This window comes from Misgurnus anguillicaudatus, chromosome 22 (assembly GCF_027580225.2).
Source record: "Misgurnus anguillicaudatus chromosome 22, ASM2758022v2, whole genome shotgun sequence".
In the NCBI taxonomy this organism is placed as follows: domain Eukaryota; kingdom Metazoa; phylum Chordata; class Actinopteri; order Cypriniformes; family Cobitidae; genus Misgurnus; species Misgurnus anguillicaudatus.
The window spans coordinates 10,111,207-10,136,528 of NC_073358.2; the positions used below are offsets into that span (position 1 = coordinate 10,111,207).

At 36.9% G+C, this 25,322-nt stretch overlaps 2 protein-coding genes and 1 long non-coding RNA gene across 6 annotated transcripts in view; 2 read left to right on the forward strand and 1 right to left on the reverse strand.

Annotated features, from left to right (window-relative positions):
* On the reverse strand, positions 1-24,778 carry LOC129441090 (uncharacterized). Of its 3 annotated transcripts, none has more exons than XR_012365510.1 (5): positions 24,448-24,778; positions 17,531-17,585; positions 17,271-17,426; positions 2,790-2,963; positions 1-456 (listed from the first exon to the last, which is right to left on the reverse strand). It is a non-coding gene; the product is annotated as an uncharacterized lncRNA (long non-coding RNA). The 3 variants fall into 3 exon arrangements; XR_008643368.2 differs by having other exon boundaries at positions 17,518-17,585; XR_012365511.1 differs by lacking the exon at positions 17,271-17,426 and having other exon boundaries at positions 3-456; positions 17,518-17,585.
* Positions 16,434-18,039, forward strand: gsx1 (GS homeobox 1). The gene is made up of 2 exons (XM_055200838.2): positions 16,434-17,031; positions 17,134-18,039. Exons 1-2 carry the CDS (start codon positions 16,650-16,652, stop codon positions 17,484-17,486), a joined length of 735 nt encoding a protein of 244 aa, XP_055056813.1. The 5' UTR covers positions 16,434-16,649; the 3' UTR covers positions 17,487-18,039.
* The window catches only part of abhd10a (abhydrolase domain containing 10, depalmitoylase a), a 5,016-nt gene continuing 3,311 nt past the window's right edge, over positions 23,618-25,322 (forward strand). The window contains exon 1 of one of the 2 annotated variants that reach the window (XM_055200834.2): positions 23,618-23,787. In XM_055200834.2, the coding sequence (XP_055056809.1) occupies positions 23,703-23,787 (85 nt within the window). In that variant the 5' untranslated portion in view covers positions 23,618-23,702. Of the gene's footprint in view, positions 23,788-23,853; positions 24,076-25,322 lie in introns of those variants that run through there. The other variant, XM_055200836.2, reaches the window with a different exon arrangement.

Here is a 25,322-nt window from a genome sequence, read left to right on the forward strand (position 1 = left end):
ACCCTCATCCAATGCTCGGTGTAGACTCACTGAAGGATTTGTTATTTGCCCTTCCACTTTTGTTATATCCGAAGAGTGTACATAGTTTCGTGTTGTTGTTTTTTTGACACATACACAGCCATTCACTGTATGACGTGCAGTGAAATGGTTGGTGCAACTATTCTCTACAATTTACAATAACAATTAGAAAAAGAATATAAAAAAGATACCTTGTTTGTTGCTTTCCTAACTCTCGCCCATCGAGTGTGGGTCAGCGGGCCGCCGGTCTGTGCTGAGAACGCTCAGGGTCTGTTGGTGGTTTGTATGTGTGTAGGGAGAGTTTGGTCAGACTGGATGGAGCAGGTGATTTTGGCTTTTTGGAGAGCACCCTTTCACACCCCTCTTATTTTGCGCTTGAGCAGCGTGAAGAGGTGGGAGAGGCGAAGGGCCTCCAATCCTCTTTCGCAAGGGTTGCACCTGCCCAAAGTGAAAGAGAGAGAGAGAAAATGGTGAACTCTGACCAGCTGACCTCAGCCCTGCTCATGTTCACCTGCCCTTGTGTGATAGTAATACAGACACTTGTTTACTTGTGTTACGGTGCTTGAATATAACAGAACATGGAGCATCTAAAACCCACTAAACCCCCACAGGATTTATAAAATTACGGCTTTAGTTGTTGTTCAATAAATAATTACATTTATAAATTACATTATTCACAATAAATTAATCCCAATTATTTTTTAACTTAAATTGAATATAATTAAATATTTTATAATTTACAAGGTTTATCCAATCCGAGCCAGAATTTTGTTTTATAAATATTTTCAGCTTGCACAATGCTAAGAAAGCAAAATAATAACTTATATAAGAAGTATACGAGTAAATGATTTTGTGTTTAGGTTTGTAAACCATTCAGAAACTCAAGTTAGACAATAAAATGAGAGAAAGTAAAAAATAATCTTGTCACCTTTGCACTGCAATGATATGATCGAATACTTCACTTCTCCAACACATTATCTTTTGTATTTTCCACCTGATAATATTCAATGCTGTATTGATCCAATAAGGTTTGTGCCTTATAGAAGGGGCTTTGCTTTATAAACACATGATTTTTAGTTTTAAGTAATAATCCGATTGTTTCAGCTTCATTAAATTTACAGTCATGCATTTAAACCTTAAAGAGCTTGTGATATATGTCAGGCCAGTGTAATATATGTTGCTTTCATAAAATTATTTTCCTTTTTGTTGCTCGGGGCAACGTTGTGCAGTCAGGCAGTCATGCATTGAATAAGTGCATAATTTTAAATAATGTGATGTTTGTTTTTCAAAAACGTGCACACACAGGCACGGCACTCTTTACATAGCATTAAACAAACTTTGGCTATTTTTAAATCGCTTTTCCTAAATTTTTATAATCTCATGTTGACACTCAAAATGCTCATTTTACCATTTATCACGTGAGAAATGTATTGATTTTTCCTTAAATTATACCAGATATTATTTAGCATTATCATCATGATTAACATTATCTTGATTTTGAAAAAAAAAAACACTGCTACTAGTGCCATGCACACAAATAATAAGATCAATAAGATTAGATACATAATATGTTTTATAAATTTCATAATGCAAAAATGAAGTTTTCGAAAAATGCTTGCTTCCATAACCATTTGTGACCCTGGACCACAACACCAGTCATAAGTCACATGGGTATATTTGTAGCAGTTGCCAACAATATATTGTATGGGTCAAAATTATAGATTTTTTATGCCAAAATCATTAAGATATTAAGTAAAGATCATTTTCCATGAAGATATTTTGTAAATTTCCTACCATAAATATATCAAACACTATTTATCATTAGTAATATGTGTTGCTAAGGACTTCATCTGGACAACTTTTTTTCTTAATATTTAGATTTTTTTGCACCCTCAGATTTTTCAAATAATTGCATCTCATCCAAATACTGTCCCATCCTAACAAAGCTTACATCAATTAAAAACGTATTTATCAGATGATGTATTTTAAATAATTGACCCTTATGATTGGTTTTGGTCCAGGTCCATTTATTTGCTAATGCAAACTTTAATGTTTTGTATCTATTGCAATGACATTCATACTTTTAAGTGTGCTTATTGTGACATTTTACTTTTGGGCACCCTTGTATGGGGTACTGTAAAAAAACTGCAAAAAGTTGACATAACTTATAAAAACACGTTTAATCTGTTCAACTTAATTTGTTAACTTAAAGTAACATAAAAATATATGTTGATATGTCATTTTAAAGTGTATGCAGTACAAGTGCACTGTAAAAAAATGCAGCATGAAGTTCAAACAAAGTTAATTCAACCTACTATTTTAAATTTTGACTTGTGATAAGTTTACATAACTTATAAAAACAAGTTTAATTTTTAAACTTGATTTGTTAAGTTAAAGTAACATAAAATATATTTGGATTTTACAAAATGCTGCATTTTTACAGTGTCAATCATTGAGCAATTATGTTAAAATTTTCTGCCAGATTTGTCTGTTGCATACAAAAATAATCACTGTGTAAACTTATATTTACTCTGTTTAAACTTCTGCTACTATTCAGCAATTCTCTGTCATCACGCAAGTGTACGTTTTAATCACAAACTGGACGGATCTGTCTGTATATTGTTTCTCTGGTGTGGTCTATGCATGAGAAAGCCAGCCACGGGATACAATGCTCATTTATAATGTCTGTCGCTCTCATGACGGGCTGTCATGGGGATGCCGGCAGCTCTTGTTATGTTAGACAAACTGGGTACAAATGGGGTATTATTTACCACACGGAGGTCCATTTGGGTTTCATCTGGATCTGGGTCTATGTCATAGAACCCCTGGCCTGCTCCGGTCAGCTGAAAGCTGGTTTCCAGGGTGACAGGGAGCGGGCGGGGGTCGTCGGTGGCCCCTCCTCAGGACTGCGTCCCGCCGCGTGTCGACCCCTAAACAGAGCGCATCTGCAGAAAGGCAGAGAGTCTCAGCTCCTGCCCACTGACCCGTTCACACTTCAGCCAAACAAAAACACACCCAACAAATTTTATACCCCAAGCACAGGCCTTCTCAGCTCCCCTCCCCTATGTCATAACTCAACACACATACACATAGAGAGAGAGAGAGAGAGAGAGAGAGAGAGAGAGCGAAAGAGAGAGCAAGAGAGTGTGAGAGAGAGAGAGAGGTTGCTCTGGTCATTAGTAAAGGGGGAAAAGTCAAATGCAAGAATGAAAGAAAGCAGAGGAAAAAATTCAAAGGAAAACCCAAACAAAGGCGACTCTAAAACACAAAACGGTTCATGGCGATTTGGGAAGAAAAGAGGATATTGGGTTATGAAAATGAATCAAGGGGCTTTTATTGCACATGCAAATTTCTCATTTATTACCCTGAGAGCCAAACTCTTTCCACACCACCTCTAATATATACACAGTTACCACATGACGCTAAACAGTTTGTTAGGTCAGTCTTTAACTTAAGTATATTTTAATTATAACTTCTATTTAAATAGATGCTTTTTGTTACGAATTCTCGTTGTTTAAAGATTGGCTACTGTAAAAAAGTGCAGAGTCTATAGGAAGTTTGTTCGTTCGAGTCTCAAGTCAAAGATACATCAATGTATCATAAATCTTTTCAAAGTTTAGTCATATTTTGCACTATACACTGATTAATAATTGTCAATAGATTAACATTTTCTCCGAAATGTATGTAACATTTTTACATTTTGAATGAATGCTTAAGAGAAGTGTATCTGTATTATGCAAGTTTGAATCAAATGTGTGATTGTTATTTCAGCTTTGAGGTTGCATGATGTTATATACGAAAGTAAAACTGTACAGCAATGTTCTGCATAAATTTTTCATCGTATAATGTGAAATTAACTCTGAATTAAAGTGAATACAGGTAAGGTGGGACCCTTCCTGATCATTTAAATTATTTAATATGCCAAATCTTTCCTAGACAGTCACTTTTGGAAGTGGAAACTCGTACATATTCGTATGAATTCGGACAAAGTGAATCGTACAAAAAATACAATTATTTTTTAATAAAAACTCCTCCCATAACCACACCCCTAATTCCAATGTCACAGAGTGAAAGCAAATCAAACAAAAACGTACAAATGTGGTCGTATGAAGTAATACGAATCCTTGTATGAATTGCCAAAAGATTGTGTTGGTATAAAAGGATCTGCTAAATATGTCTAAATGACTTAAAGGGATAGTTCACCCAAAAATGAAAATTCTGTCATCATTTACTCACTCTCATGATTACATTACTCACTCAAACCTGTCTTCACCTTTTTCTCGAACGCCAAAGTAAGTGATGTGATGTATTTTCCTTCTTTGTGCGAGACTTCAATAGCCAGCGGGTAGAAAACAGTGTAGTGCGAGCACGCATAAAACATGATTTAAACAGTTAATATTTACTACACCTGCCATGTATGAACCAGTGTGAGGATGAAATTAACAAGTGGCTTTATAAATGAAGATATATTCAATCATTTCGTGTTGTTGATCGGATGTGACGGGTCTTCAATGCGGAAATATAAAAGCACAGAGACATACCAGTATCTTTACAATGGGAGTCGAAAGTCAGTCGAGTGTTTGTACATGGAATTTACCAAGACTTCGTGTTTTTAACCTTTTCAGGGGCTGGTTTAAAATGTCATAACAGTCCCTCTGGTTTTTTTAAACGGCAATTTTTAATGGACTTGTTTATGGCGACATGTCAAGCTTAATGCGGTCCAACACAGTCAGCAGTATCTTTTTATTTTATTTAACACATTTTAAGTAATTTGAACAAACCATAATAAACATATTAAACTATTACATGTATTCAGTATTGTTTTTGTTTTATGAAAATATTATTACGTCGCTTCTTGTGCAGGTGGAGACATGAGCTTATGAAATTATTTGCTTACTTTTTAAAGTATTTGCTTTTTCATTTAAAACATAACAAAAGTATGCTCAAACACATTACGAACTATTATAAACAGATTATTTCATATATATTCTGTACTGTAATCGCATTTTTGTAACAATATATAGTAGCAGAATAAATAAATCAGCTAAATCAGCATATTTTTATCAGCATAATAGTTGTTTTAAACAATTATTGTATTCATTGTTTACTGAGAGTTTCTATGAAAGGTTTTACTGGATAGATTTGTAAATAAAGATCATGATTGCATGTACGCCACATACACATTCAGCTCTTGTGCATGGGGTTAAAACATGTTTTGTAGAGATTTACTGCGTTTGTATTAGCTATTATGGCAACCCCTAACTGCAGAAATTATGTCGGTCTTCTTGGATTTCATAATAAACATTTAACAGCCAGTCAAAACGGCACACTTGTGTCCTTCCCCATAAAATACCATTAGCTTTATAGTGGCTCACCAGAAGTCATAAACCAGAAAGCTCAAAGATGGCGGCGCCCACATTTACGTCAAGAAACAGGTGGATAAATGGATCTGCTAAATGTCTAAATGACTTAAAGGGATAGTTCACCCAAAAATGAAAATTCTGTCATTTACTCACTCCCATGTTGTTACAAACCTGTATAAATTTCGTTGTTTTGATGAACACAAAGGAAGATATTTTGAGAAATGTTTGTAACCAAACCATTCGTGGACCCCATTTACTTCTCTAATATTACATTTTCCCACTATAGAAGTGAATGGGGCCCACGAACGGTACATTTCTCAAAATATCTTCCTTCAAAATCAAAATAACGAAATTTATACAGGTTTGTAACAACACAAGGCTGAGTAAATAACGACAGAATTTTCATTTTTGGGTGAACTATCCCTTTATACACAAAAAGATAATCGGGCTGACTTTGGGCCGATTTTACGACAATTGGTAAAGTCCCGATCGTCTTCGTGGTTGAGCGGATTATCTTAGATTTTCCTGTGGTGTGCGGTGTGTTAAGAGTGTCTGAATCTGCTTGGAAGCACGTCGGAAAAAGAGCTGATGAAAGACAAAACCATACAACAGTCCAAAGTGAGATGGACATTAGAGATGAAAAAGCAGTCCACAGTATAAATTACATTTCTTTATGCCCATCGTCCATCGTGTTTGTTTACGGTGAAGTCCCGCTTGACAAAGAGAGTCAGTGTTCTCTGCCAAGCCTCGCATCGTTTGTAAACTTTTTTGTTTTTGAAGATGTGTGCCGTGTTGTGATGACCACATATTGGGAATTCACACACTAAACAGCAAAACTGGTAAATCGTACAATTTTTTGCATCATGTTTGTGGTCTCTCACATTTTGTAAATCTGATAAGTGGTGATAACTTTTGGTGTGGCTTTAGCTTAAACAAGACTTATGTTCCTACCTACACTATATAGTGAAAAAAGCAAGGATTTATGTACATAAATGATCAGATCAATGGAGTTAAGATGCCTGCTTTTCTACAGTGTACACTGTAAAAAAATTCCGTAGAAATTGCAGCTGGGTTGCCGGTAATTTACCGTAGAATTAAATTTATGTTATTTACTGGTAACATTTTGTTCAAAGTTAAATGAACATTAACCATTTACAAGTCTTTGTCTTTATAGAGTAAAACTAAAAAAACAGTATCAAGCAAAACATTCTGGTAAACAAAATCTGAAGCAAAAAAACAGAAAAAGGTTGATAATGACTTCTGGTTCCCAGAATGCTTTGCATCGACTGTTATTGTATAGTTTTATTCTGTAAAGATAAATACTTGTTAATATTAAAAATGTATTTAACTTTGAACAACTTCTTGCCAGTAAATAACATAAATGTAAATCTACGGTAAATTACCGGCAACCCAGCTGCAATAACATTGTAATTTCTACGGATTTTTTTACAGTGTAAAAATATGTAAATAAAATAAATTATTTGCTTTCAATCAAGTCAGAAACATTTGCCAATATGACTAAACATCCTAACTGCATTGGGTTCCACAAACCAAAGTAAAGCTTTAGTTTACTAATACAACTAATAAAATAACTACTTTAAGCAACAAAAGCGGCAGAAGGGTGAAATCAATTGATTTAAGCACAGACATCAGACAGCAGGTGATTCAATTTAAACTCCTTCCATCCATCATCCTTTCAAATCCTCCCTTTAACCTCCTCCCAGAAAAAAAACCAAGTGAGAGGAAGACGCTCAAGACAGTCCCCTGAAAAGAGGACTTAAAAGAAGAACAAGAGACAGGATCATAGACTTCTGTATACGGTACAACCATCTGAAGATCTTCTCAAACTCATTCTGTAGGAGGAAAATGTGGTTTGCATTCCTTGACTTTTGTAGTGCGAGAGCGTTCTGGCCAGTGAAAAAGCCACTGGCTCGAATGGAGGGAACAATAGAGAAACCTCAGATGACAGAACCGTCACTGCAGCCCTCGACACTTTGAACATCTTGTCAATGGGGACACTGAAGAGGTCTGCATTCTAAACATTGTCACATTTGTGTACAAACCTCTTGAAAGAACTTTGCTGACCTGCCTATCCGCCTTTATGGAAGTTCAAATGGCAAAACACTTTCTTTGTGTCTGGGAGTTCATTAAATTCATTGCTTTGACCCAGCACTTTTTAAAGACCAAATGTCCACTGAATTGGAAACTAACTTCCTTGGATAAAGACAAACCCCTTTTGAAGCACATGTCAGTGCTTTTAACGCAAAACGGAGGAAAAAAGATGACTTCTCAATCGGTGCTGTACCGTATCCAATGGATTCACATCAAAAGGCAATTCAGATTCACAAAGAGATATTAAGAATTTATCTGTCGGTCCGTCAATAGCATCCAAAGTAATATCGTCGCTCTGATATGGCAACGTTGGTTATCCAAAAACCATACGAGGAGATTTAGCCAAGAACACTTTCAACAAATTCTTTTTCCTCATCATATTTTTTACTTTTTGACTAAATAAGACAAAAAAGCAACAACAAAAGAATTTATTTTAAATCTCTACCATTTCTTATGCATTTCTGGGTTAAATTTAACTCAACGGATTGGGTTTGTCCATTTTGGCCCAACACTGTTGAAAAAACCCAGCATTTTTTAAAGTGCAGAATACTTTTCTCTTGACAATACAATGGTCCCCAAAAGTATTTAGCCCCACCAGCCTGATCTCATGCACCCTTAAACCAAGTTTGCTGGGTAAAAATTGGCCAGAACAAACTATTGGGTTACAAATACACCTGTGCTTGGTTGTTTAAAGACAAATGCTGGGATGTTTCAACAACAAAAACAACAACGCAGTATATGTTTACATTACATTGCATTACATTTAGTTATTTACCAGACGCTTTTGTTCAAAGCAGTAGCGGCTGGTGACTGCTGTTCCAAGGGAGCGAATTCAAAATATGTGTTCGGAGTGTCATGTGTGTTACTTGTGTTTTCAAAATATATGTTTGTTGCATAATGTGAATCATGTGCATCACGTGTTTTGTCAAAATAAGTGCCTGCTGCACATGCGTCGAAACAGTTTATGATAACAGAGACGCTCACGTTCACAAAATACTCGCAAGACACTCCCTTAACAGTAAACTCTGATTACACATAAGATTATGCGAGTATCTGGCAAACGCAGGCGTCTCTTTTATCATAAACCCTTTAATCGCATCTGCAGCAGACACTTATTTTGACAAGACACGTGATGCACATGGTTCACATGACGCGCCGAACACATATTTTGAAATGATGAACCACACACATGACAGACTGCATACATGTTGTGACGAGCTTCGCATCGTGGGCCCTCGAAAAATAAGTCACCGGCCGCCACTGGTCCAAAGCGACTTACAAAAAAGGGAAACAATAGAAGCAATTAGAGCAACACAAGAACCACAGTACATAAGTGCACTAGACATAAGTCTAACACAGTATACATAGCCAAGGGTTAGTCTTTTTTATTCATAACCCAACAGTTGGTTCTGTCCAAATTTACCCAACTAAAAACTGTATGCTGTGAATGAAACAAAAGGTGTGATTATTATAAAAAGGATAAAATTGTGCTCCACCTATAAGCCCAAAGTCACAAGAGTGGAAGCAGATCATACAAATAAAATCATACGGATTTGTTACACAAGAGTTACGAATCGTCGTGAGATTTTGTTTACATCACTTGAAACTGTATAAGAGTAATACATTAAATCTGGGGTTTTCAAAATGGCGTCCGGGGACCCCCAGGGGGCATTCAGGAGGTTCTAAGAGGTCCCCAGAATTTTTTTTTAAATGTATTTATCAGGTCTTTATCTCTCATGTCTTGCTATACATTTTGGAATCATTTACATATATTTTTTGTGTCTTTCTAGCAAAGCTTTGAACTGGTTCATGGAACGAAAACCAGAAACCTTTGATGTTTTGTAAGGAACAGAAACGAAACCAGAAACTTTTTAAAAAAGATATATGTCCTGGAACAGAATCGTTTACTTAGAATAGTGGTAACCGGTTAATACCGTTATTTTTTTCGTTCTTTGACAAGATTTCTGTGCAATACTCGGTTAAGTTCACTTCTGGTCGTCGTTGACCCAAGTCTCTAATGCTCAATCATAAGAGGTAAATACAGTAGGCTACAAAGTCATGTCTGTTTTTAGTGGTGTAACGGACCGCAGTTGATCCGTGATCCGTATCACGACCCACGGTTTGGCTTGCATGCGATTTACGGATTAATACGCAAATTTAAAGAGGGGGTGAAAGTTGATAATTTGCATGTGTTTCAAAGAGTTGCAAATGTTAACACTTAAGTGATTTTAAACAATTTAACTGCTAAAAGGTGCTAAAGTGAGCAATGTTTTGTACGCACAGACGCACATGTGGTTAAATGTGTCCGGTCCAACTCCAATCAAACGTGATTATCCCTATACGCCCTTAAAAGATCAGAACTTTTGATGTATAAACTTGAGAGTTGCGCTACTGTGTCTTATACTGTAGTACATTCAAATACATTTTGCAAATTAAGCACTGAAAAACAACATACTTTTCACTTTATGTAGAGCGACTGTTTATGCTGCATCTTCTTCCCGAAGCGCAGTTTGGACTTCGTCCTCCATCTGTGTGTGTGCTCGCGTTTTTAATTGCACTTAATAAATGTAGGCATGTCAGAATTACAGTTATGCCACTTACATAATGTAGCCTTTTTAATGTTCGATGACAAGATAGAGACTTAAGGAAAATTATTGTAGACTAATAATTAAAGTTTAATGTCCTAATGATCAGCCTATTTATTTGTATGGCCCACAGCTGACATGGAACGTTATTAACCGGTTCGGGAACGTCAATTTTAGGGTTGAACCGAAAACCTGTAAACGTTAAAATACTGTTTCTGTTCAGAAAGAACCAATTTGGAAAAAAATCTGGTTCAAAGCAAAGCCCTGTAAAAGAGACGCTCACATTCACAAAATACACGCCAGACACTCAATTAACACTAAACACTGATTACGCATGATATTATGCGAGTATCTGGCCAACGTGAGCATCTCTTTTATCATAAACCCTTTAGACGTGTGTGTTTAGCAGGCACTTATTTTGACAAGACACGTGATGCACATGGCTCATTTGACGTGTCGAACACATATTTTGAAATGACGAACCACACACGACGGACTGCATACATGTTGTGATGAGCTTCGCATCGTGGGCCCTCAAAAAAAGTCACATTCTTCTTTTTATTATTGAAAAAAGGATCAAATTAAGCTCCACCTATAAGCCTCAAGTCACAGAAGTGAGAGAAGAAAAAAACTAAAAATTATAAATGAGATCATATGGATTCGTTACAGAACCGTTACGAATCGTCCTGAGATTTTGTTTACCTCACTTGAAACTGTATAAATCAGGGGTTTTCAAACTGGGATCCAGGGACCCCCAGGGTTCCTTCAGGGGGTTCTAGAAGGTCACTAGAAAATTTCAGAGACAAAAGCCAAAGAAAATTAAAAAAAAAATTATCAGGTGTTTTATCTCTCATTTCTTGCTATACATTTTGCAATCATTTACATATATTGTTTGTGTCTTTCTAGTGTGTTTTTCTAATTAAAGTCCCCTTTATCTCACTTATTGGGGTTTATAAGGCAGGATCAAAGCTGCTCTGAAACAAGATTTATTTTCTAAGTTCATGCAGTATACAAGAATTGAAAACGTATCTCTTTATGTTTATTCATCCAGCATTATTCTAGTGTAGTTATATATTTGTTCTACATAAAATATATACATTTTTATATATTTTAGGTAGGGTGTTCCTCACATTTTGGGGATCTTTGGCATCATAAAGTTTGAAAACCCCTGCTGTCCCGAAGTAAATGTTTGGTGGGTGTATAAAGTCAGTTGGCCCTCAAGTTCAGACCAAAGGTGTAGGTCATCACATTAACATGTTTCAATGTTTGACAACCACAACCAGTCAAAGTATTTTATTCTGTCAACTGTAACTTATCTATTGTTTCATTATTTACTTTATCAAACTTAAAGTTTTTTGCCATTTGATTTGAATGTTTGTTATCACATGCAATGAGATGGACAGTTTTAAGGTGCGGCGAGCTCTGTATGCTTCATGCATAAAACACTTACTTTCCCATGAAGATTGAAAGCTTCAGAAGTCCACAGGCTCATAAAATATTGTCTGCTTTGTTTGCAGTTTTGGTGTTAAATAAAAAGGAGGACTCTCCTCTCATACTTTTTCAAAATAAAAATGGCCCATGCACAGATAAATGTGACCTTTTGCCATTTTGCTAGCAGAATTTGTTGCCATGACATTATTAAGGTGACAATGTATATATTATGAGTGCGCCCGAATCCATTTATTAAGGCTTTTCCTGATTCAAGTTTTACAGACACAACATATGCATCATCCATAAATGAAATGACACGTCAGCAGTGTATTTAAAAAAGTATACAAAACATTTTGTAATATCTCATTAGCCCCAATACACAGCATTTAATTTATTACTACTCTTTCAATACTATATAAAGACCTGTGACTAGGGCTGGTGGCTGAGCAGCATGCAAAAGATACTGAGGGCCATTCAGCATCTATCACTTAAAAAGCAGCAGGGGAATCTGCAGTACGTGTTATAGCCCCAGGCTAAATCTAAGAGGGGGACCCGCAGACGGCCACAGCGCCCCGTCCGGCAAATCCCAGTGGGATTTTAAATCCCGTTTCACTGTTAGCTCATGACAGATCCCTCCATACAGGCGAGCGGGGGCAACAGGACCAGGACGCACTTCAACCTGTCTCTAACTAACACAGTCTCCGACCATGAATAATTCACACCATACGGAAGCCATTGACCCCAAACCCAATGAACTTAATGCTCACTTAATTTTATTTTATTACTCACAATTGAGAGGAGAGAAAACAAATGCAATGAAAGAGAAGCCGGGTGAATATAGCAGCTGCAGGCCAGCAGAACAAAACAACATCTCAGGACTTGCCTCAGGCTGGACTCGAGATGCTAAACGGGTTTTTTTTTTATTGATATTCAGACTTTTGTTAAGGATCAGATATAAATTCATAAGGACAGAGATTATCGCGGCCCGTACACTTCTTTCAGTTTGACATTTTAACCATGAAATATTTATTATTGGAGCTAAAGCTATGCTTGGAGTATAATCCATTAAGGCCATTTTACTTGGAAATTATTTTAATTTGAACATGAATTTTTTAACAAAAAACTATACATACTTGAGTTATTAAACTTATCTACATTAAAAAAAGATGCTAGAATTTTGTTTTTATAAGCTACAAATTTAAATATTAGTATGTTAAATTGACTTGCAAAACCTAGTTAAAATTGTACTTAATTTGTTAAAGTTAAGTTAACATAAAACATATATTGATATATAATATATTTGTACAGTGCATATACAGCTAACACGAGACTGGGTTGTAACAGTATATATACTCTTTGTACAGGTCTTGCTCCATTTTTTGTGGCATTGTCTCAAATCTGAGAATAGGAGCATCAAAATGTGATTTCAATCTTTGACATAATCTTATACTCAGTTAATGTTAAAGATATAAAGATGATATTTTCACAGAATGATCTTTATGTGCAGAAAGTTGTCAATCTAAAAAATTATTGTGTTTTCATGGGCAATTTCCGAATATAATTTCTCACCACGGTTCTGTATATTTAGTTTATAGTGTTAAATAATAATTGCATGTAAACAGATTAGACGTGACGCAACAGATTGCCTGCACTTAAAGCTGACACCTCTGGAGGGCAGTCTGAGTCTCAGTCTCCTGTGTGGAGGTCAAACTTATTTGTCGGTCTCCAGTTGAGTGTACAAATAAGGATGAGCTTCCCTGAGAAGAAGAGCTCATTCTCTGATGAAGAGATCACAGGTGCTTCACCATGGCAACCACAATGACATCATCTGTTCTCGATTGTTAAAAGGATTCATAAAAGAAGACAAATAAAGGTTCTTTATCGTGCTGTATGGTTTCATAAAGACCATTTAACATCCACAGGATCTTCACTAAATGTTCTTTGTAGTGGATTAAAATTCTACAGACTATGACAGAAATGGTTACCTGACTAAAGGGTTCTTGCATGGGGGAACCAAAAATGGTTCTATCTTTATTTTAGGAGCAATGTTGCCAGTTTTTCTGTTGAAAGTTCAAACCTATTTGACGCATATTGTACTAAATAGCCTGAGACCTGCTCCTCTTGAAGTTCAGAAGAGATCTCAATGTAACAGCACTGGTTTATTTTTTTAACCCAACATGTGTTCTGTCCAATATTTACCCAGCATTGGGTTAAAAATAACCCAGCAAAATTTTGAGATTTTACAGTAAACGCAAACAACTACCACTAAATTCTACCACAAATTATCCACTTTCTGCTATTTATGTTTCTCCCAAGAATTTTTAAGGAAAACAAACACAGACAAGCTTGAGACAAGGAGTTCCCCTAAGCAATAAAAATGGGTTTGAATTACCAATTCCCACGGAGACACTAATGGTTGTAATTGATGTTTCCAAAATAAGGTAAAATGTCTTGATATTAAGCCTGCGTTATATTATAATAACATAATCAAGCCATTTGGTAATTATGGACTTGAAATAAAACAAGGTCTGGTATGGAGACGAGTAGTGCTTAATGGCTAGCGCCTGGCATGCGGTGAGGAGAAAAATAAAAGGTTTTATCTCAGCATCCCTCTTTCAGTCCCTATCGGATAACAAGCTCCTGTCAGTGTGACTCTGTACCTGTCGCTTGTTTAAGGGTTTAATTGCTTCTAATTTGTCCGGTAAAGACCCACTATTACGCGCTGTAAAGTTGCGACCAAATTATAGCCTTTATGCGAGTCGAGTGGTGATTCCAGTGGAGTGAGATGTGGTGGGAATGGAGGGAGGAACGGACGAGGGTCCCTTGTCATTTTCAGGAAAATAAAACAAATGGCTGGAGTCTATACAGCCCATTACCGGCTCGGTTCTGAACACAAGAGCTGACTATTACGAGAGTCGGCTCGGTTCGGGCCATATACAGTACGAGGGCAGAAATAATTGTTACAGTTGTCAAGGACCATCAGTGGTACCCAGATAGGTTTTAGTTGGACGGGTGTGCAGGTCATGCGCAGATACGCGTAAACGCAGCCACCTGGCAGACGCACGGGCGCGCGTTTTGGTTACCTTCATTATGTCTACACACCGTGGTGTGCATTAGCGTAAACCCAAAAAGCTTTCATTGCAAATACTCCTTTTGTAAATTCAATATTTTTTGCATTTTAGCGGAAAAATAGAACACGACGTCAGATGGGTAAACTAAAACCACAACTCTTAAAAAAGTCGTCAAGTCACCTTTATTTATATAAACAGATTTTTGTTTTACAGTAAAGTTACTGAACTTGCCATGTATTGTATATAAATAGGTCGTTTAAATGCTGGATACTTTACGCACTCAATGGTCACAACTTTTCAAAAATTAATTTAAATGTTGATTAAATTCAGTAACAGTGTCGATGTTTCAAAATGTGTCCGTTTCAGCAGCTCGAAGCATTGTTTTACTTAATTCGACAGTGTCTAGTCAAACTGATATAACTATTGGATATTAAATGTCTTTAAACAGCAATTAAGAAAGCATTTAAGGCGACAGTGGCAATGAGCTTCATATGATTCGGTGACATAAATAGGTTTACAACACCTTGGGAAAAACCAGTCTGAGTCGAGGAATCAGTTCTTTTGACAAAAAAAGTTTTAAATCTGATGTGACAAATATTTCTTTGCTCATATAGCCTAGTTATTATTAGATAACAGTGTCGTTCAAGAAAATAGTTTATTGCAATTTAAGTAATATTTGTTTTGGTTATTAATGCAATATATGTTTTGTTAAGTAATAAAAACGCACTGAAAACAGAACATTAAACCCACATTTCGCTGTTTACTCACACATTAGTAGTCTCTTTCCCTTTGAACATCTTGTTTAGCAAAGCTGAAGTGAAAGAAAATGTTTTTCCTATTACTTAATTCAATCAGGGCGCGGCGGGCAGGGGCTTTCACTCGCGCGCATTCGGGACCTCAGTGACAGAGTCGGCTTTGTGCCACTTTGTCCGCCGCTGTCACACACTTTAATTCGACCCTTTCTCTCTCGCATTGAAAACTCTCCACAATGACATTCAATAAGGGCTGGGAGAGTGAAAACCTGGTTATTTTTATATATTCCTTCCCGGACTCGACGGGGGCCCGCGCGCAGGAATTAATCACTGTTTTCTAACCTCATCGCTTTGAGATGGTGACGCGTCTTTTTTTCCATAGACTAGAAATGACACGTTTGCCCTCTAAATAGATACGGGTGCACAGAACTAAGATCTTGAAATATCGTATTGTAAACAGATTTAAAATGCTCGGATAATTTTGTTTCAAATTAGCACGCGCGTTCCGTGGGAATCAAATCCACAACCTTCGCGTTGCTGACGCCATGCTCTATAAATTGAGTTACAAAGTTAAAACATTTAAATTCAAATAGCAAAACACTTAAACGTTAAAGTTTTGGTTTGTGAAGAGTGATGTCAATAAAGAAACCCCTTCATGTGCAGTTGTCAAACATTCGATTAGGCTAAAACCAATCAAATAACGCATTCCCAATTCTCGTGGGACGCTTTCTCAGTATGGTCTATAATTGTTATGATAGTTAATAATGGGCAGAGCTGCAGGTGGACTGAGCCCTGTGACATCAGTCATATGCACCGAATGTCTAATAAGTCTCTATGTCTGCGTAAATACGCACCCGGGGAACAAACGACGAGCCTATCTGAATGAAATAATTAAAAGAGCAATAGTCTCCATGCGAGCGAGTGAGAAAGAAAATAAAGTTTAAAACGACACTAAAGAGTAATAGTATAAAAGGAGGGTAAATTTTAAAAGGGAGAAGGGGCAGTACCGCCTCTTGCAGTGTGGGTGGGGCTGACAAGAATAGACTACATTGTGCAGTTCATTTAGTTAACAAGTGAAATAATAGGGAAGCGTGCAGAGTGAATGCCAAGAGAAAAGGCACAAAACCCTATTGAGGGCTCTCAGCCGCTAGTAGCGTAACCGTCACATGGACAAACTGTCTCTCCAACTATTTAAGCAGGAACGTTTTCTCCTCAGCATCATTCTGCCGTCCAGCCTTGGCTACGGAACACGACTGACCAATAGAAACTTTTTCGAGCTCTCAGACCTTTTGAGTGAAGAAACGCAGTGCTGTAAACATGCCAAGATCTTTCCTAGTGGATTCCTTGATTTTGAGGGAGAATGGTGAGAAAGGAAGAGAGAACAGTCCTCCGTTATTTCCATACGCCGTCCATCCGTCGCATCCACTCCACGGCCTCTCCGGCGGCTCCTGTCACTCTCGCAAGGCGGGTCTGTTGTGTTTTTGCCCGCTGTGCGTCACCGCGTCTCACCTGCACCCGTCGCCTCCAGCGCTGCCGCTCATCAAGGCATCTTTTCCCTCATTCGGCGCACAGTATTGTCACTCCGCGCTATCCAGGCAGCACTCCACTTCTGGCGGTGTAAATCTGAACAGCGGCTCGGGGTTATACCAAGCCACGTATCCAGTGCCAGATCCGCGACAGTTCCACTGCATATCCATAGGTGAGTCCAGCGTCTTGCAATGATATACGTTTAAAATCATTAAACGCATGATGCAACCCATCATCCATATATATAGCTAAAACTTATATTTCTCTTCAACAGATAATAACAGCAACCAACTTCATAGCAGCAAGCGCATGCGCACAGCATTCACCAGTACGCAACTCCTTGAGTTGGAGAGGGAGTTCACGTCCAACATGTACCTGTCAAGACTTCGGCGCATAGAAATCGCGACTTACCTCAACCTCTCCGAGAAGCAGGTCAAGATCTGGTTCCAGAACCGACGCGTCAAGCACAAAAAAGAAGGCAAAAGTGGTTCTCACAGGACGGGAGCCCACAACTGCAAGTGTTCGTCGTCTCTTTCCTCCGTCCGGTGCTCCGAGGAAGAGGATGACCTGCCCATGTCACCACCAACATCAGAGAAAGAGGACGGAGATCTGTCCGTTAGCCCATGAACTCTTATTAAGCTCACCTCAAAAGACTCACCTGTATCCCACACCTGTGGAATCTTCAATGCAGCCAAAAAGCGACGGCATTCCTGCGTGCGCCGTCATCTGTAAATAGCCAGAAAGATAAAAAAATCTTTATATATGTTCGGGGTCTGCGCATCCCTTTAATGTTGTATATTTCTATACATTGTATACATCTTGTTTGTTTGTTTTGTTTGTTTGTTTGTTTGTCTGAAAACGCATCCAAAATTCTTTCCTGTTACCACAAGTTTTCCATATTTGTGTAATCAAACGTTCCAAAATGAAAAATACTTACTGTTTAATTACATTTTGGACATTGAATACCGTTTCCTTTGTATTTTGTGAGTGGTGAGTACAGGGTAGCTTTAAGCACATCATTTTGGGACGGAATAGAAATATGGGATGTATTCGGGACGACGAACGTTAACTAGTGTCACTTTAGTGACAGAATTTGTTATTGTACTTTTATTGTAATGAGAATATTTATTTATTTAAAAATCTTAAAACTGAAAATAAAGAATATTTCTTAGTGACAAAATGCCTGCCTGTTGTCTGTTGTACAAGCACACCACCCAGACATCACGTCCTTGAGCTGGGAGAACATATCAGCTTCAAACTAACTTCCTTTTAAGCCTTTTAATGATGGTTACCTGTTACTTGGAAAGGCATGCGTAATTTTGAAATGGTCAATAAGCATTGGATTATTGAAATTAATTTAAATAATTAAAATAAATTTGAAGAAATAATTTTACCTCTGTGCAATGGTGGACGTTTCCAAAAAACAGAATTACAAACAAACATACAGAGACATGTGCAAAATATACATATGACGGGGTTGCATGACAACATTAAACATGACTGCACGACTAAGTGAGACTAAGAATAAGCTAAATGGTTGCATCGCGTTTGACTGAACGTTTTTGGAGAATATTTCAATAAAATGTATTTAATGAAAACAGTTTAAAACTTTTTTTTTTAAATAAAGTATTTTAGAGCCAACAATTGTCTTCGCAATTTGTAAGCAATTGAATGCTTACCAAGACAAGACTCGCGTGGGGAGCGCATGCCAACTACTTTTAATAAACATTTAGAAAGTATTTAAAGCAGGATATATGAAACTCCATTATTGGCTTAACCATAATGCTAGAATGACCATAAGGTAAGTAATTTAACAATTTATAAAATATATGAATTTAAAGTTATACTAAAATTATGCCATTTGTAATACATTTTATAAAACCAAGTCGTGGTGAGATATTGGGTCTCTTGAGAGTATGAATCACAGGGTCTTCGTACTTTATTTTACAACTCAAGTGCATCAGAATCGATCTCCGTCAAGAAGTCCAAAGAGCCGAGTATTCATCTGGTTCCACGGAGATTCCCAGGGGACGCAGCTGAAAGCTGGTGTCCCGGGTGTATGGGGCCTCTCCGTTAAACACTGAGCCCTTTAGCTCACGGTTCTTAACAGTCTCGTGAGAGCGGGTTAATAAAACCCCAAGTAGTGTATTAATGCACAGACAATAATACGCAAATGAATAAAATATGCGAATCAACCAGACAGATTAATCGATGTTTGTATTTTAATTTATTTAAAAGGGCTGGGGCGCGCATTTGGCGATGTTGCCTTTTTGCCTTTTCGTTTGATCTTGGCCGATTTTACGAAAACGATCATTTAATGCATACTTTATGCTGGATAAATAGAGAGGCGACAAGATAATGCATTTATGATATGAATTTGAAATTTAATAAATGTTTATAAGTTTCGGCAGGCTAAATGTGTCCAAAAAAATCACAAAGAAAAATCATGATTGTATAAATTTTAAGGGGAAAAAACATCAGGTCTACGTGTTCCAAAAATGCACAACTAGTCACTTTTCTAAATTTTATCTTTATATTTTTATTCACCTTATTCAGACACACCGAAACTTGTCTTCGGTTGCAGCATCAGACTATAATACCCGTTTATATATTCTGGTACGCGCGCCCTTGCGCCCACGTAAGCATCACGAGGCTTTAAACGTTAAATAATTAAAAATGGTTTTTAAATTTTATCAGCTTTTTTACGGCTAACTATCAGCACTCGGTTTCAACAAAAGCTTCAGTGATTTGCTAAACGGTCAGAGTCATCGAGTCGTCGGAATACGAGGCCGCTCTCACAAACTCTCTTTTAATTGTTCACTTAAACATTTTAACAAAACTCTAATATTTGCATTTGTTAAGATATAGGATTAGACCATTTTGTTAATTACACCATACAGTCCTATTTTGCACCGTGCGTCCTCTGCAAAAGCGTCCTTTATCCATTCAATAGCCCGCGGGTACGCGCCCTGGGGGACTCCTAAGCCTGCATGGTGCTCAAAATTTTCAATTTATTTATTCTTAATTTTGCGCCGATCAATTCATTGAAGCAAGAAAAGGGCTACAGTGTCTTTTTAGGGGAAGAAAGGCGAATTGTTGACGTGACCCTGACAGGGGCTGCTGAGAGGGCTTGCCTGACGCTCGAGGGCCGCTTGAGTCAACAGACCCCCATCTAGCAGACTCGCCCTTGTCTTTCTTCTAACTAATTTTTCATTTACGGCTTTTCTTAGACTTGTCTCTTATCTATCAGATTAAAAGAGCAGCTTGTAACAAATCAGTCTGCCCGATTTACAAGAGCATTAAAAGCGGACAAAAGAGGCAGGCCGTCAGTACCTGAGTCTGGTAGACGGTGAGGCGCTGCAGCTGATTCGATGAGTTGAAAATGCGCACGAAACAAAATACTTGAATCCTGAAAAAGAGCCTTTGTATGTTTCTTTAGAAATCAAGCAATTCTGCATGACAAAGGACAATTAATAAGCCGTCTTTTCACGACCAGCAGCTGGTTTCCCTGTCAAGGAAAGTTGGAAAAAAATTCGGAGTGAATGCGCGCAAAAGCCCTTTGCGCGCAGACAGCTACCCAAGGTGACCCATTTGGCACAGTTAAAATAAGCGGGCCGAGGCAAAAGCGAGGGAACTGTCAAAAACATTTAAGCTGGAATATCTTGAAATTGCAAATCCCTTTATGTGGAGGGACGCTGCCGATCTGGGTTAGACGTACAATGGAGGTGGTTAAGTTGGAGAGGCTTTGGAAACGGACACGTGGCCTCTCAATGAGAGCTTCTTGGGAATCGCGTGGCTCGCACCGTGTCTACAAACTTTAAACGAGTTTTAAACTTGATATTTTACTCCGATAAAAATATAAAAAGCACAATTCAATAGTTTAAGACAGTGTTTAAAAATAAAACACATTATACATTAACGATAATAGAAATTTACATTTACGAATTAATCCGCAGTGCCTTATAGCGTATTTCAGTTTATCATTTTATAGCTACTAAAATGTTTTTTTTCAAGTTCATATTTCTTAAAATCGCATATAGTAAAGAGATCGATCAAAACATTGAATTTAAACATCTTAAATATATTTTATACATTTGCAGTCTATATATATTTTTTGTGGAAAATTTGGATTCGTTTTTGGATACGTTTAACAAAACTCTAAAAGTAGTGTTTGATGTAAAAAACTGATTTTCTTCTTAGTTTAATTTTTATCTAGGTATAGAAAACGACCAGTTTGCGTGTGTTTTATGCAAACTTAATTTGCTGCGTTTACATTTTGAGTTCAGTACATTAATACGATCTCTTTGGAATTAGGTTTGGAATAGCTACACCGATTAAGGAATAACTCTTCAATGTGTGTGTGTGTGGTGTTTGATGGGACTTTAGTTAGAGCCATCGATCATGACCTTGTAAGATCAGCCCTGTCCACCTGCAGTTAAATGCTGTCACGCTTTTATTCGCTTTGCGCGTGATGCAAACAAAAACGTATTTTAATACATTTCAGACAACACCACTGTCTCACAAAAACTATGAGACAGCAAGATATAATCAAGGGCTGAACCCTTTAAACTTAAAAGTCAATCGCACTGTAAAAAGTTTAGGCTAAAACTTAGGCTACTTTAATTGGTAACACCTAAAAAGTCTTTTCAACTTAAAACTTCACTTTAGGAGAAAAATGAAACAAGTTTTTAGCTGTTACCAGTTGAAGTAAGTTTTAAGTTGATCCAACTTTTCACTTTTTACATTGCGCATCCAGTGAGCTTTTAACTCAGTGTCACGCAGTTTGATGTTGCTCATGCAGAATTTAATCACTCCATAAAGAGACGATGAGAGGAGAATGGCTGCTTTTCGGATCTGCACCTGCAATGTCAAGAGGTCGAGAAATAATGAACAGGGCTGACTTAGGACTACGCTTTCAAGTGGTAACTCTTGTAAACTGATATAAAGAGACAAGACGTACAATAATGCACAAAAAACCTGCTCGTGTATGTTTTCAGCGGCGCGCTTTCCAAACTTTCAGAGCGTTTCCAAATTCTCTTTTTCACAGAGTTTTGCACAGTTAAACAGTTTCAGTCACCTCCTACCCCCGGTGCTATTGATGTCTTTCTGACCTGATAAAATGCGCTTGGCTGCCGTCAAATGGGCCAGCTTTGCCCGTTCACATTTAAATATGGGAATTAGTCATCAGGCCTGTCGCAAGCAGCAGAAATTGCTAAACTGTTGGCCTCTTTTTCAAGCTGAGCTCTGCATTCATTACATTGAATTTAGCGTCGAGGTGAGAGACCTCTGTGGATGTCTTTTACAGGGATGTCATAACAAGGAATCGTTCTGGAAATGAGAGGGCGTGTGCACGAGGAGGAGGGGGAGGTTGGTTTGAATCTGCATCATCTCGGTTAAAAGCTCGTTCTGTCATTTAGTTAAACAAATTAACTCGCACACACTTCTGATCGTGGGCACAGGGTGTATTAGTGAGACACTAGAGATACATTAGTGAAACATAATGAAAATATGTCACTTTCAAGAGCTTTTTATAGACGCCCGGCAGGTTGATAACGCCGAATAAATGGTTTGAGGCAGATATTAATGACAATATATATTCAAAATTCAATTGCGAAACGAGCACATGGATACCCACTTCTGTAAACGAGTATAACAGTATAGTTAATACAAATATGTAACCATGGTAACACAACGCAGTCCTAGTTACTAGACTTAAAAAAAAGTTTTTATAAAAAATATAACTATAAATATAACTAAAATATTAAAATTAAATATTTCTACAATTTTATTGGTTTTAAAAAATTAAATGTATTTTGATGTTTTATGTTTGATGCTGGTTGATGAGTAAAACCATATAAAGCAACTTGAATTACATTATTCACTTTAGCACAACTATAAGCAAAAAAAGGAAAAAAGAAATGTGTCCGTTTACTTTATTTGTACCAGGAAAATAAGCTGAAATCATTACCCACTTTGAGTCTGTTCATGTCTCAAAAATGTTTGAGAAACGTTTGTTGCAGTGGAGCTGCTGCGCCATCTGGTGGCTCATACAGTTTAAATGTACTATCTATCTATCTATCTATCTATCTATCTATCTATCTATCTATCTATCTATCTATCTATCTATCTATCTATCTATCTATCTATCTATCTATCTATCTATCTATCTATCTATCTATCTATCTATCTGAATAGAATAGGATAGGATAGGATAGTGCATTAACAAATGAAACAAGACATAGATTAATACAAACATTTATACATATACACAAGCATGGTTCTAGTAACAGATAAGTGCAGACTATACAGACAATGAAGGTGCAGACAAGAATATTAAAGTGTAAAACACCACTACCGAAAAAATTGTGCAAACATAACACTAAATGACAATCTAGTATACATAACAGGAAAAGTACAATAGTGCAGTGGTGCTCTTAATATCATATTAGATTGTGAGACTTTAGCCTGAATCTCACAGACAATGTCGTAGTACAGGAGTACAGGTAGTTAAGCCATATTTTGCACAAGAACGTATTGAACATAGGTTTGATATGGCACAAAAGAAAAATACTTCAGAGTATAGTGTGACAGAAAAAAAACCAAGTATGAACTAAGATTATAGGAGGGTCTGTCTGCATTTGTATGTCTATTTGTCCATGTGTATGTCAAAGTGTTTGTCTACATACTCTGAAACCCAATGTTTAAAAGTAATTAGTTAGTGTTTAGGGTGCTTTTGCTCCACACCAGCAGGTGGCAGTAATGGCACTTTGAGCCTGACCGCAATATCCCGAGCAGTACTCGGTGCTGGCAGTTTTGTGTGGTCTCAGCTGAGAGCGGGGCAATATGGCATCAACAATGCTCAGAAATTATTGCAAGCTTCTTCAAATCAATGCCAGAAAATGTACCGTGTTACCGTACACTGCTACAGGTAAGCTACACTTGTGAAACAGCATCGTTATACAAAGGGGCGTCAATGTGGAGGTGTGGCCAATATGAACTAGTATGTACTGGCGTAACACCAGAAAGATGTTTGTTTACAACTAGTTTCAGTTTGTTATTTGTTTAATTGAACCGTAAATGCCGTCGTCTTTTTGATCGGATGACTTTACAGTAAGACAGATAACTTGTACATCTGCCGTGAAGATGACTGATGCACATGGAGAGAAATCATTTGTATTTGACCTCCTATCCAAGCGCCATCAAAGACAGTTAACAAGTTAAATGCTTCAAGTTTCATGTTTTTTTAAATGTGCAAATCTATATCTATATATATTGTGCCATTTAAGTGTAGTCATAAACTTGATTTGTTTTTTCAGTTGTAGTAACGTTAGTAACTTACGTTAGCAGGTAACGTTAGCAGAAGCATTTTACGTAAGGTTTGGTTTTGCATAGATATAACGTTAATGCTAACTTTCTGTTATGACACTCAGTAACATTTAACAAGGCCAAGTTGTTGGCATTTTTTAAGTAAACTGCCATTCATTTATCTATTGGGAATCACATTTTTAATGATAATCTATCGTGTCAGATCTCACGTGTTTTTAATAGTTTGTATATGCTTCTGTTAATGCCAATTTTCAAAACCTACCTGGAGATGAAGAGCCAACAAATCAGACAATGGCATCAAAACTCGTCCAAATCCAATCTTTGCGGTTTTTAAAGCGAATACACTGTTGGTGCGTCCTGCGTTGCTTCTGGTATCCCACAATCCTGTGCGCGTGCTTCGACGGTGCTAGACGTCTAAAAACTAAATAAAGCGATTAACAAACATATAACTGCATATATGCACATACTGTGTTTATAGATAAGCATTAATACATATCTATATAAGCTCCGTTTTTATTTATGTAAGCTTTTAAACCAATTAACACGTGAATACCAGATGGCGGTAATCAGTTACTGTATCCTAGCAACGACGTGCATAAGCTTCTGACGCAAAAATTGTTGAACACGATTAAATTTTAAATATTAAAGATAACTACAAAAGCACTTTGAGCCAAAATTATACAAAAAATAGTTTTTGCTGTAATATGCAAAGTGCTGTTGTGCATATGTACACGACTGAAACTTTGTAAACTAGTGCGTGAAAATCAAGCTAAAGTTTTATATAACGTTATAAAATAATTTTATATATTGCAAATATCACTTTGTAAAAATATATACTTTTAATATTAACTGAGTAAGGTATGTAAAAGAGTAAAATCAATGGTTTAAAACTTATTGCTCCAAATCTAATCATTTAGTTTGGATTAGGGTTGTATAACAATTGGTCGCGATTAATCTATTGCAGAATAAAGGTTTTTGTTTGCATCGTACGTTTGTGTGAGCTGTGAATAGTAATTATGTATATATAAATATGCACACATGCATGTATAATAGAGAGAAAAAAAAAAAAAAAAAAAAAATATATATATATATATATATATATATATATATATATATATATATATATATATATATATA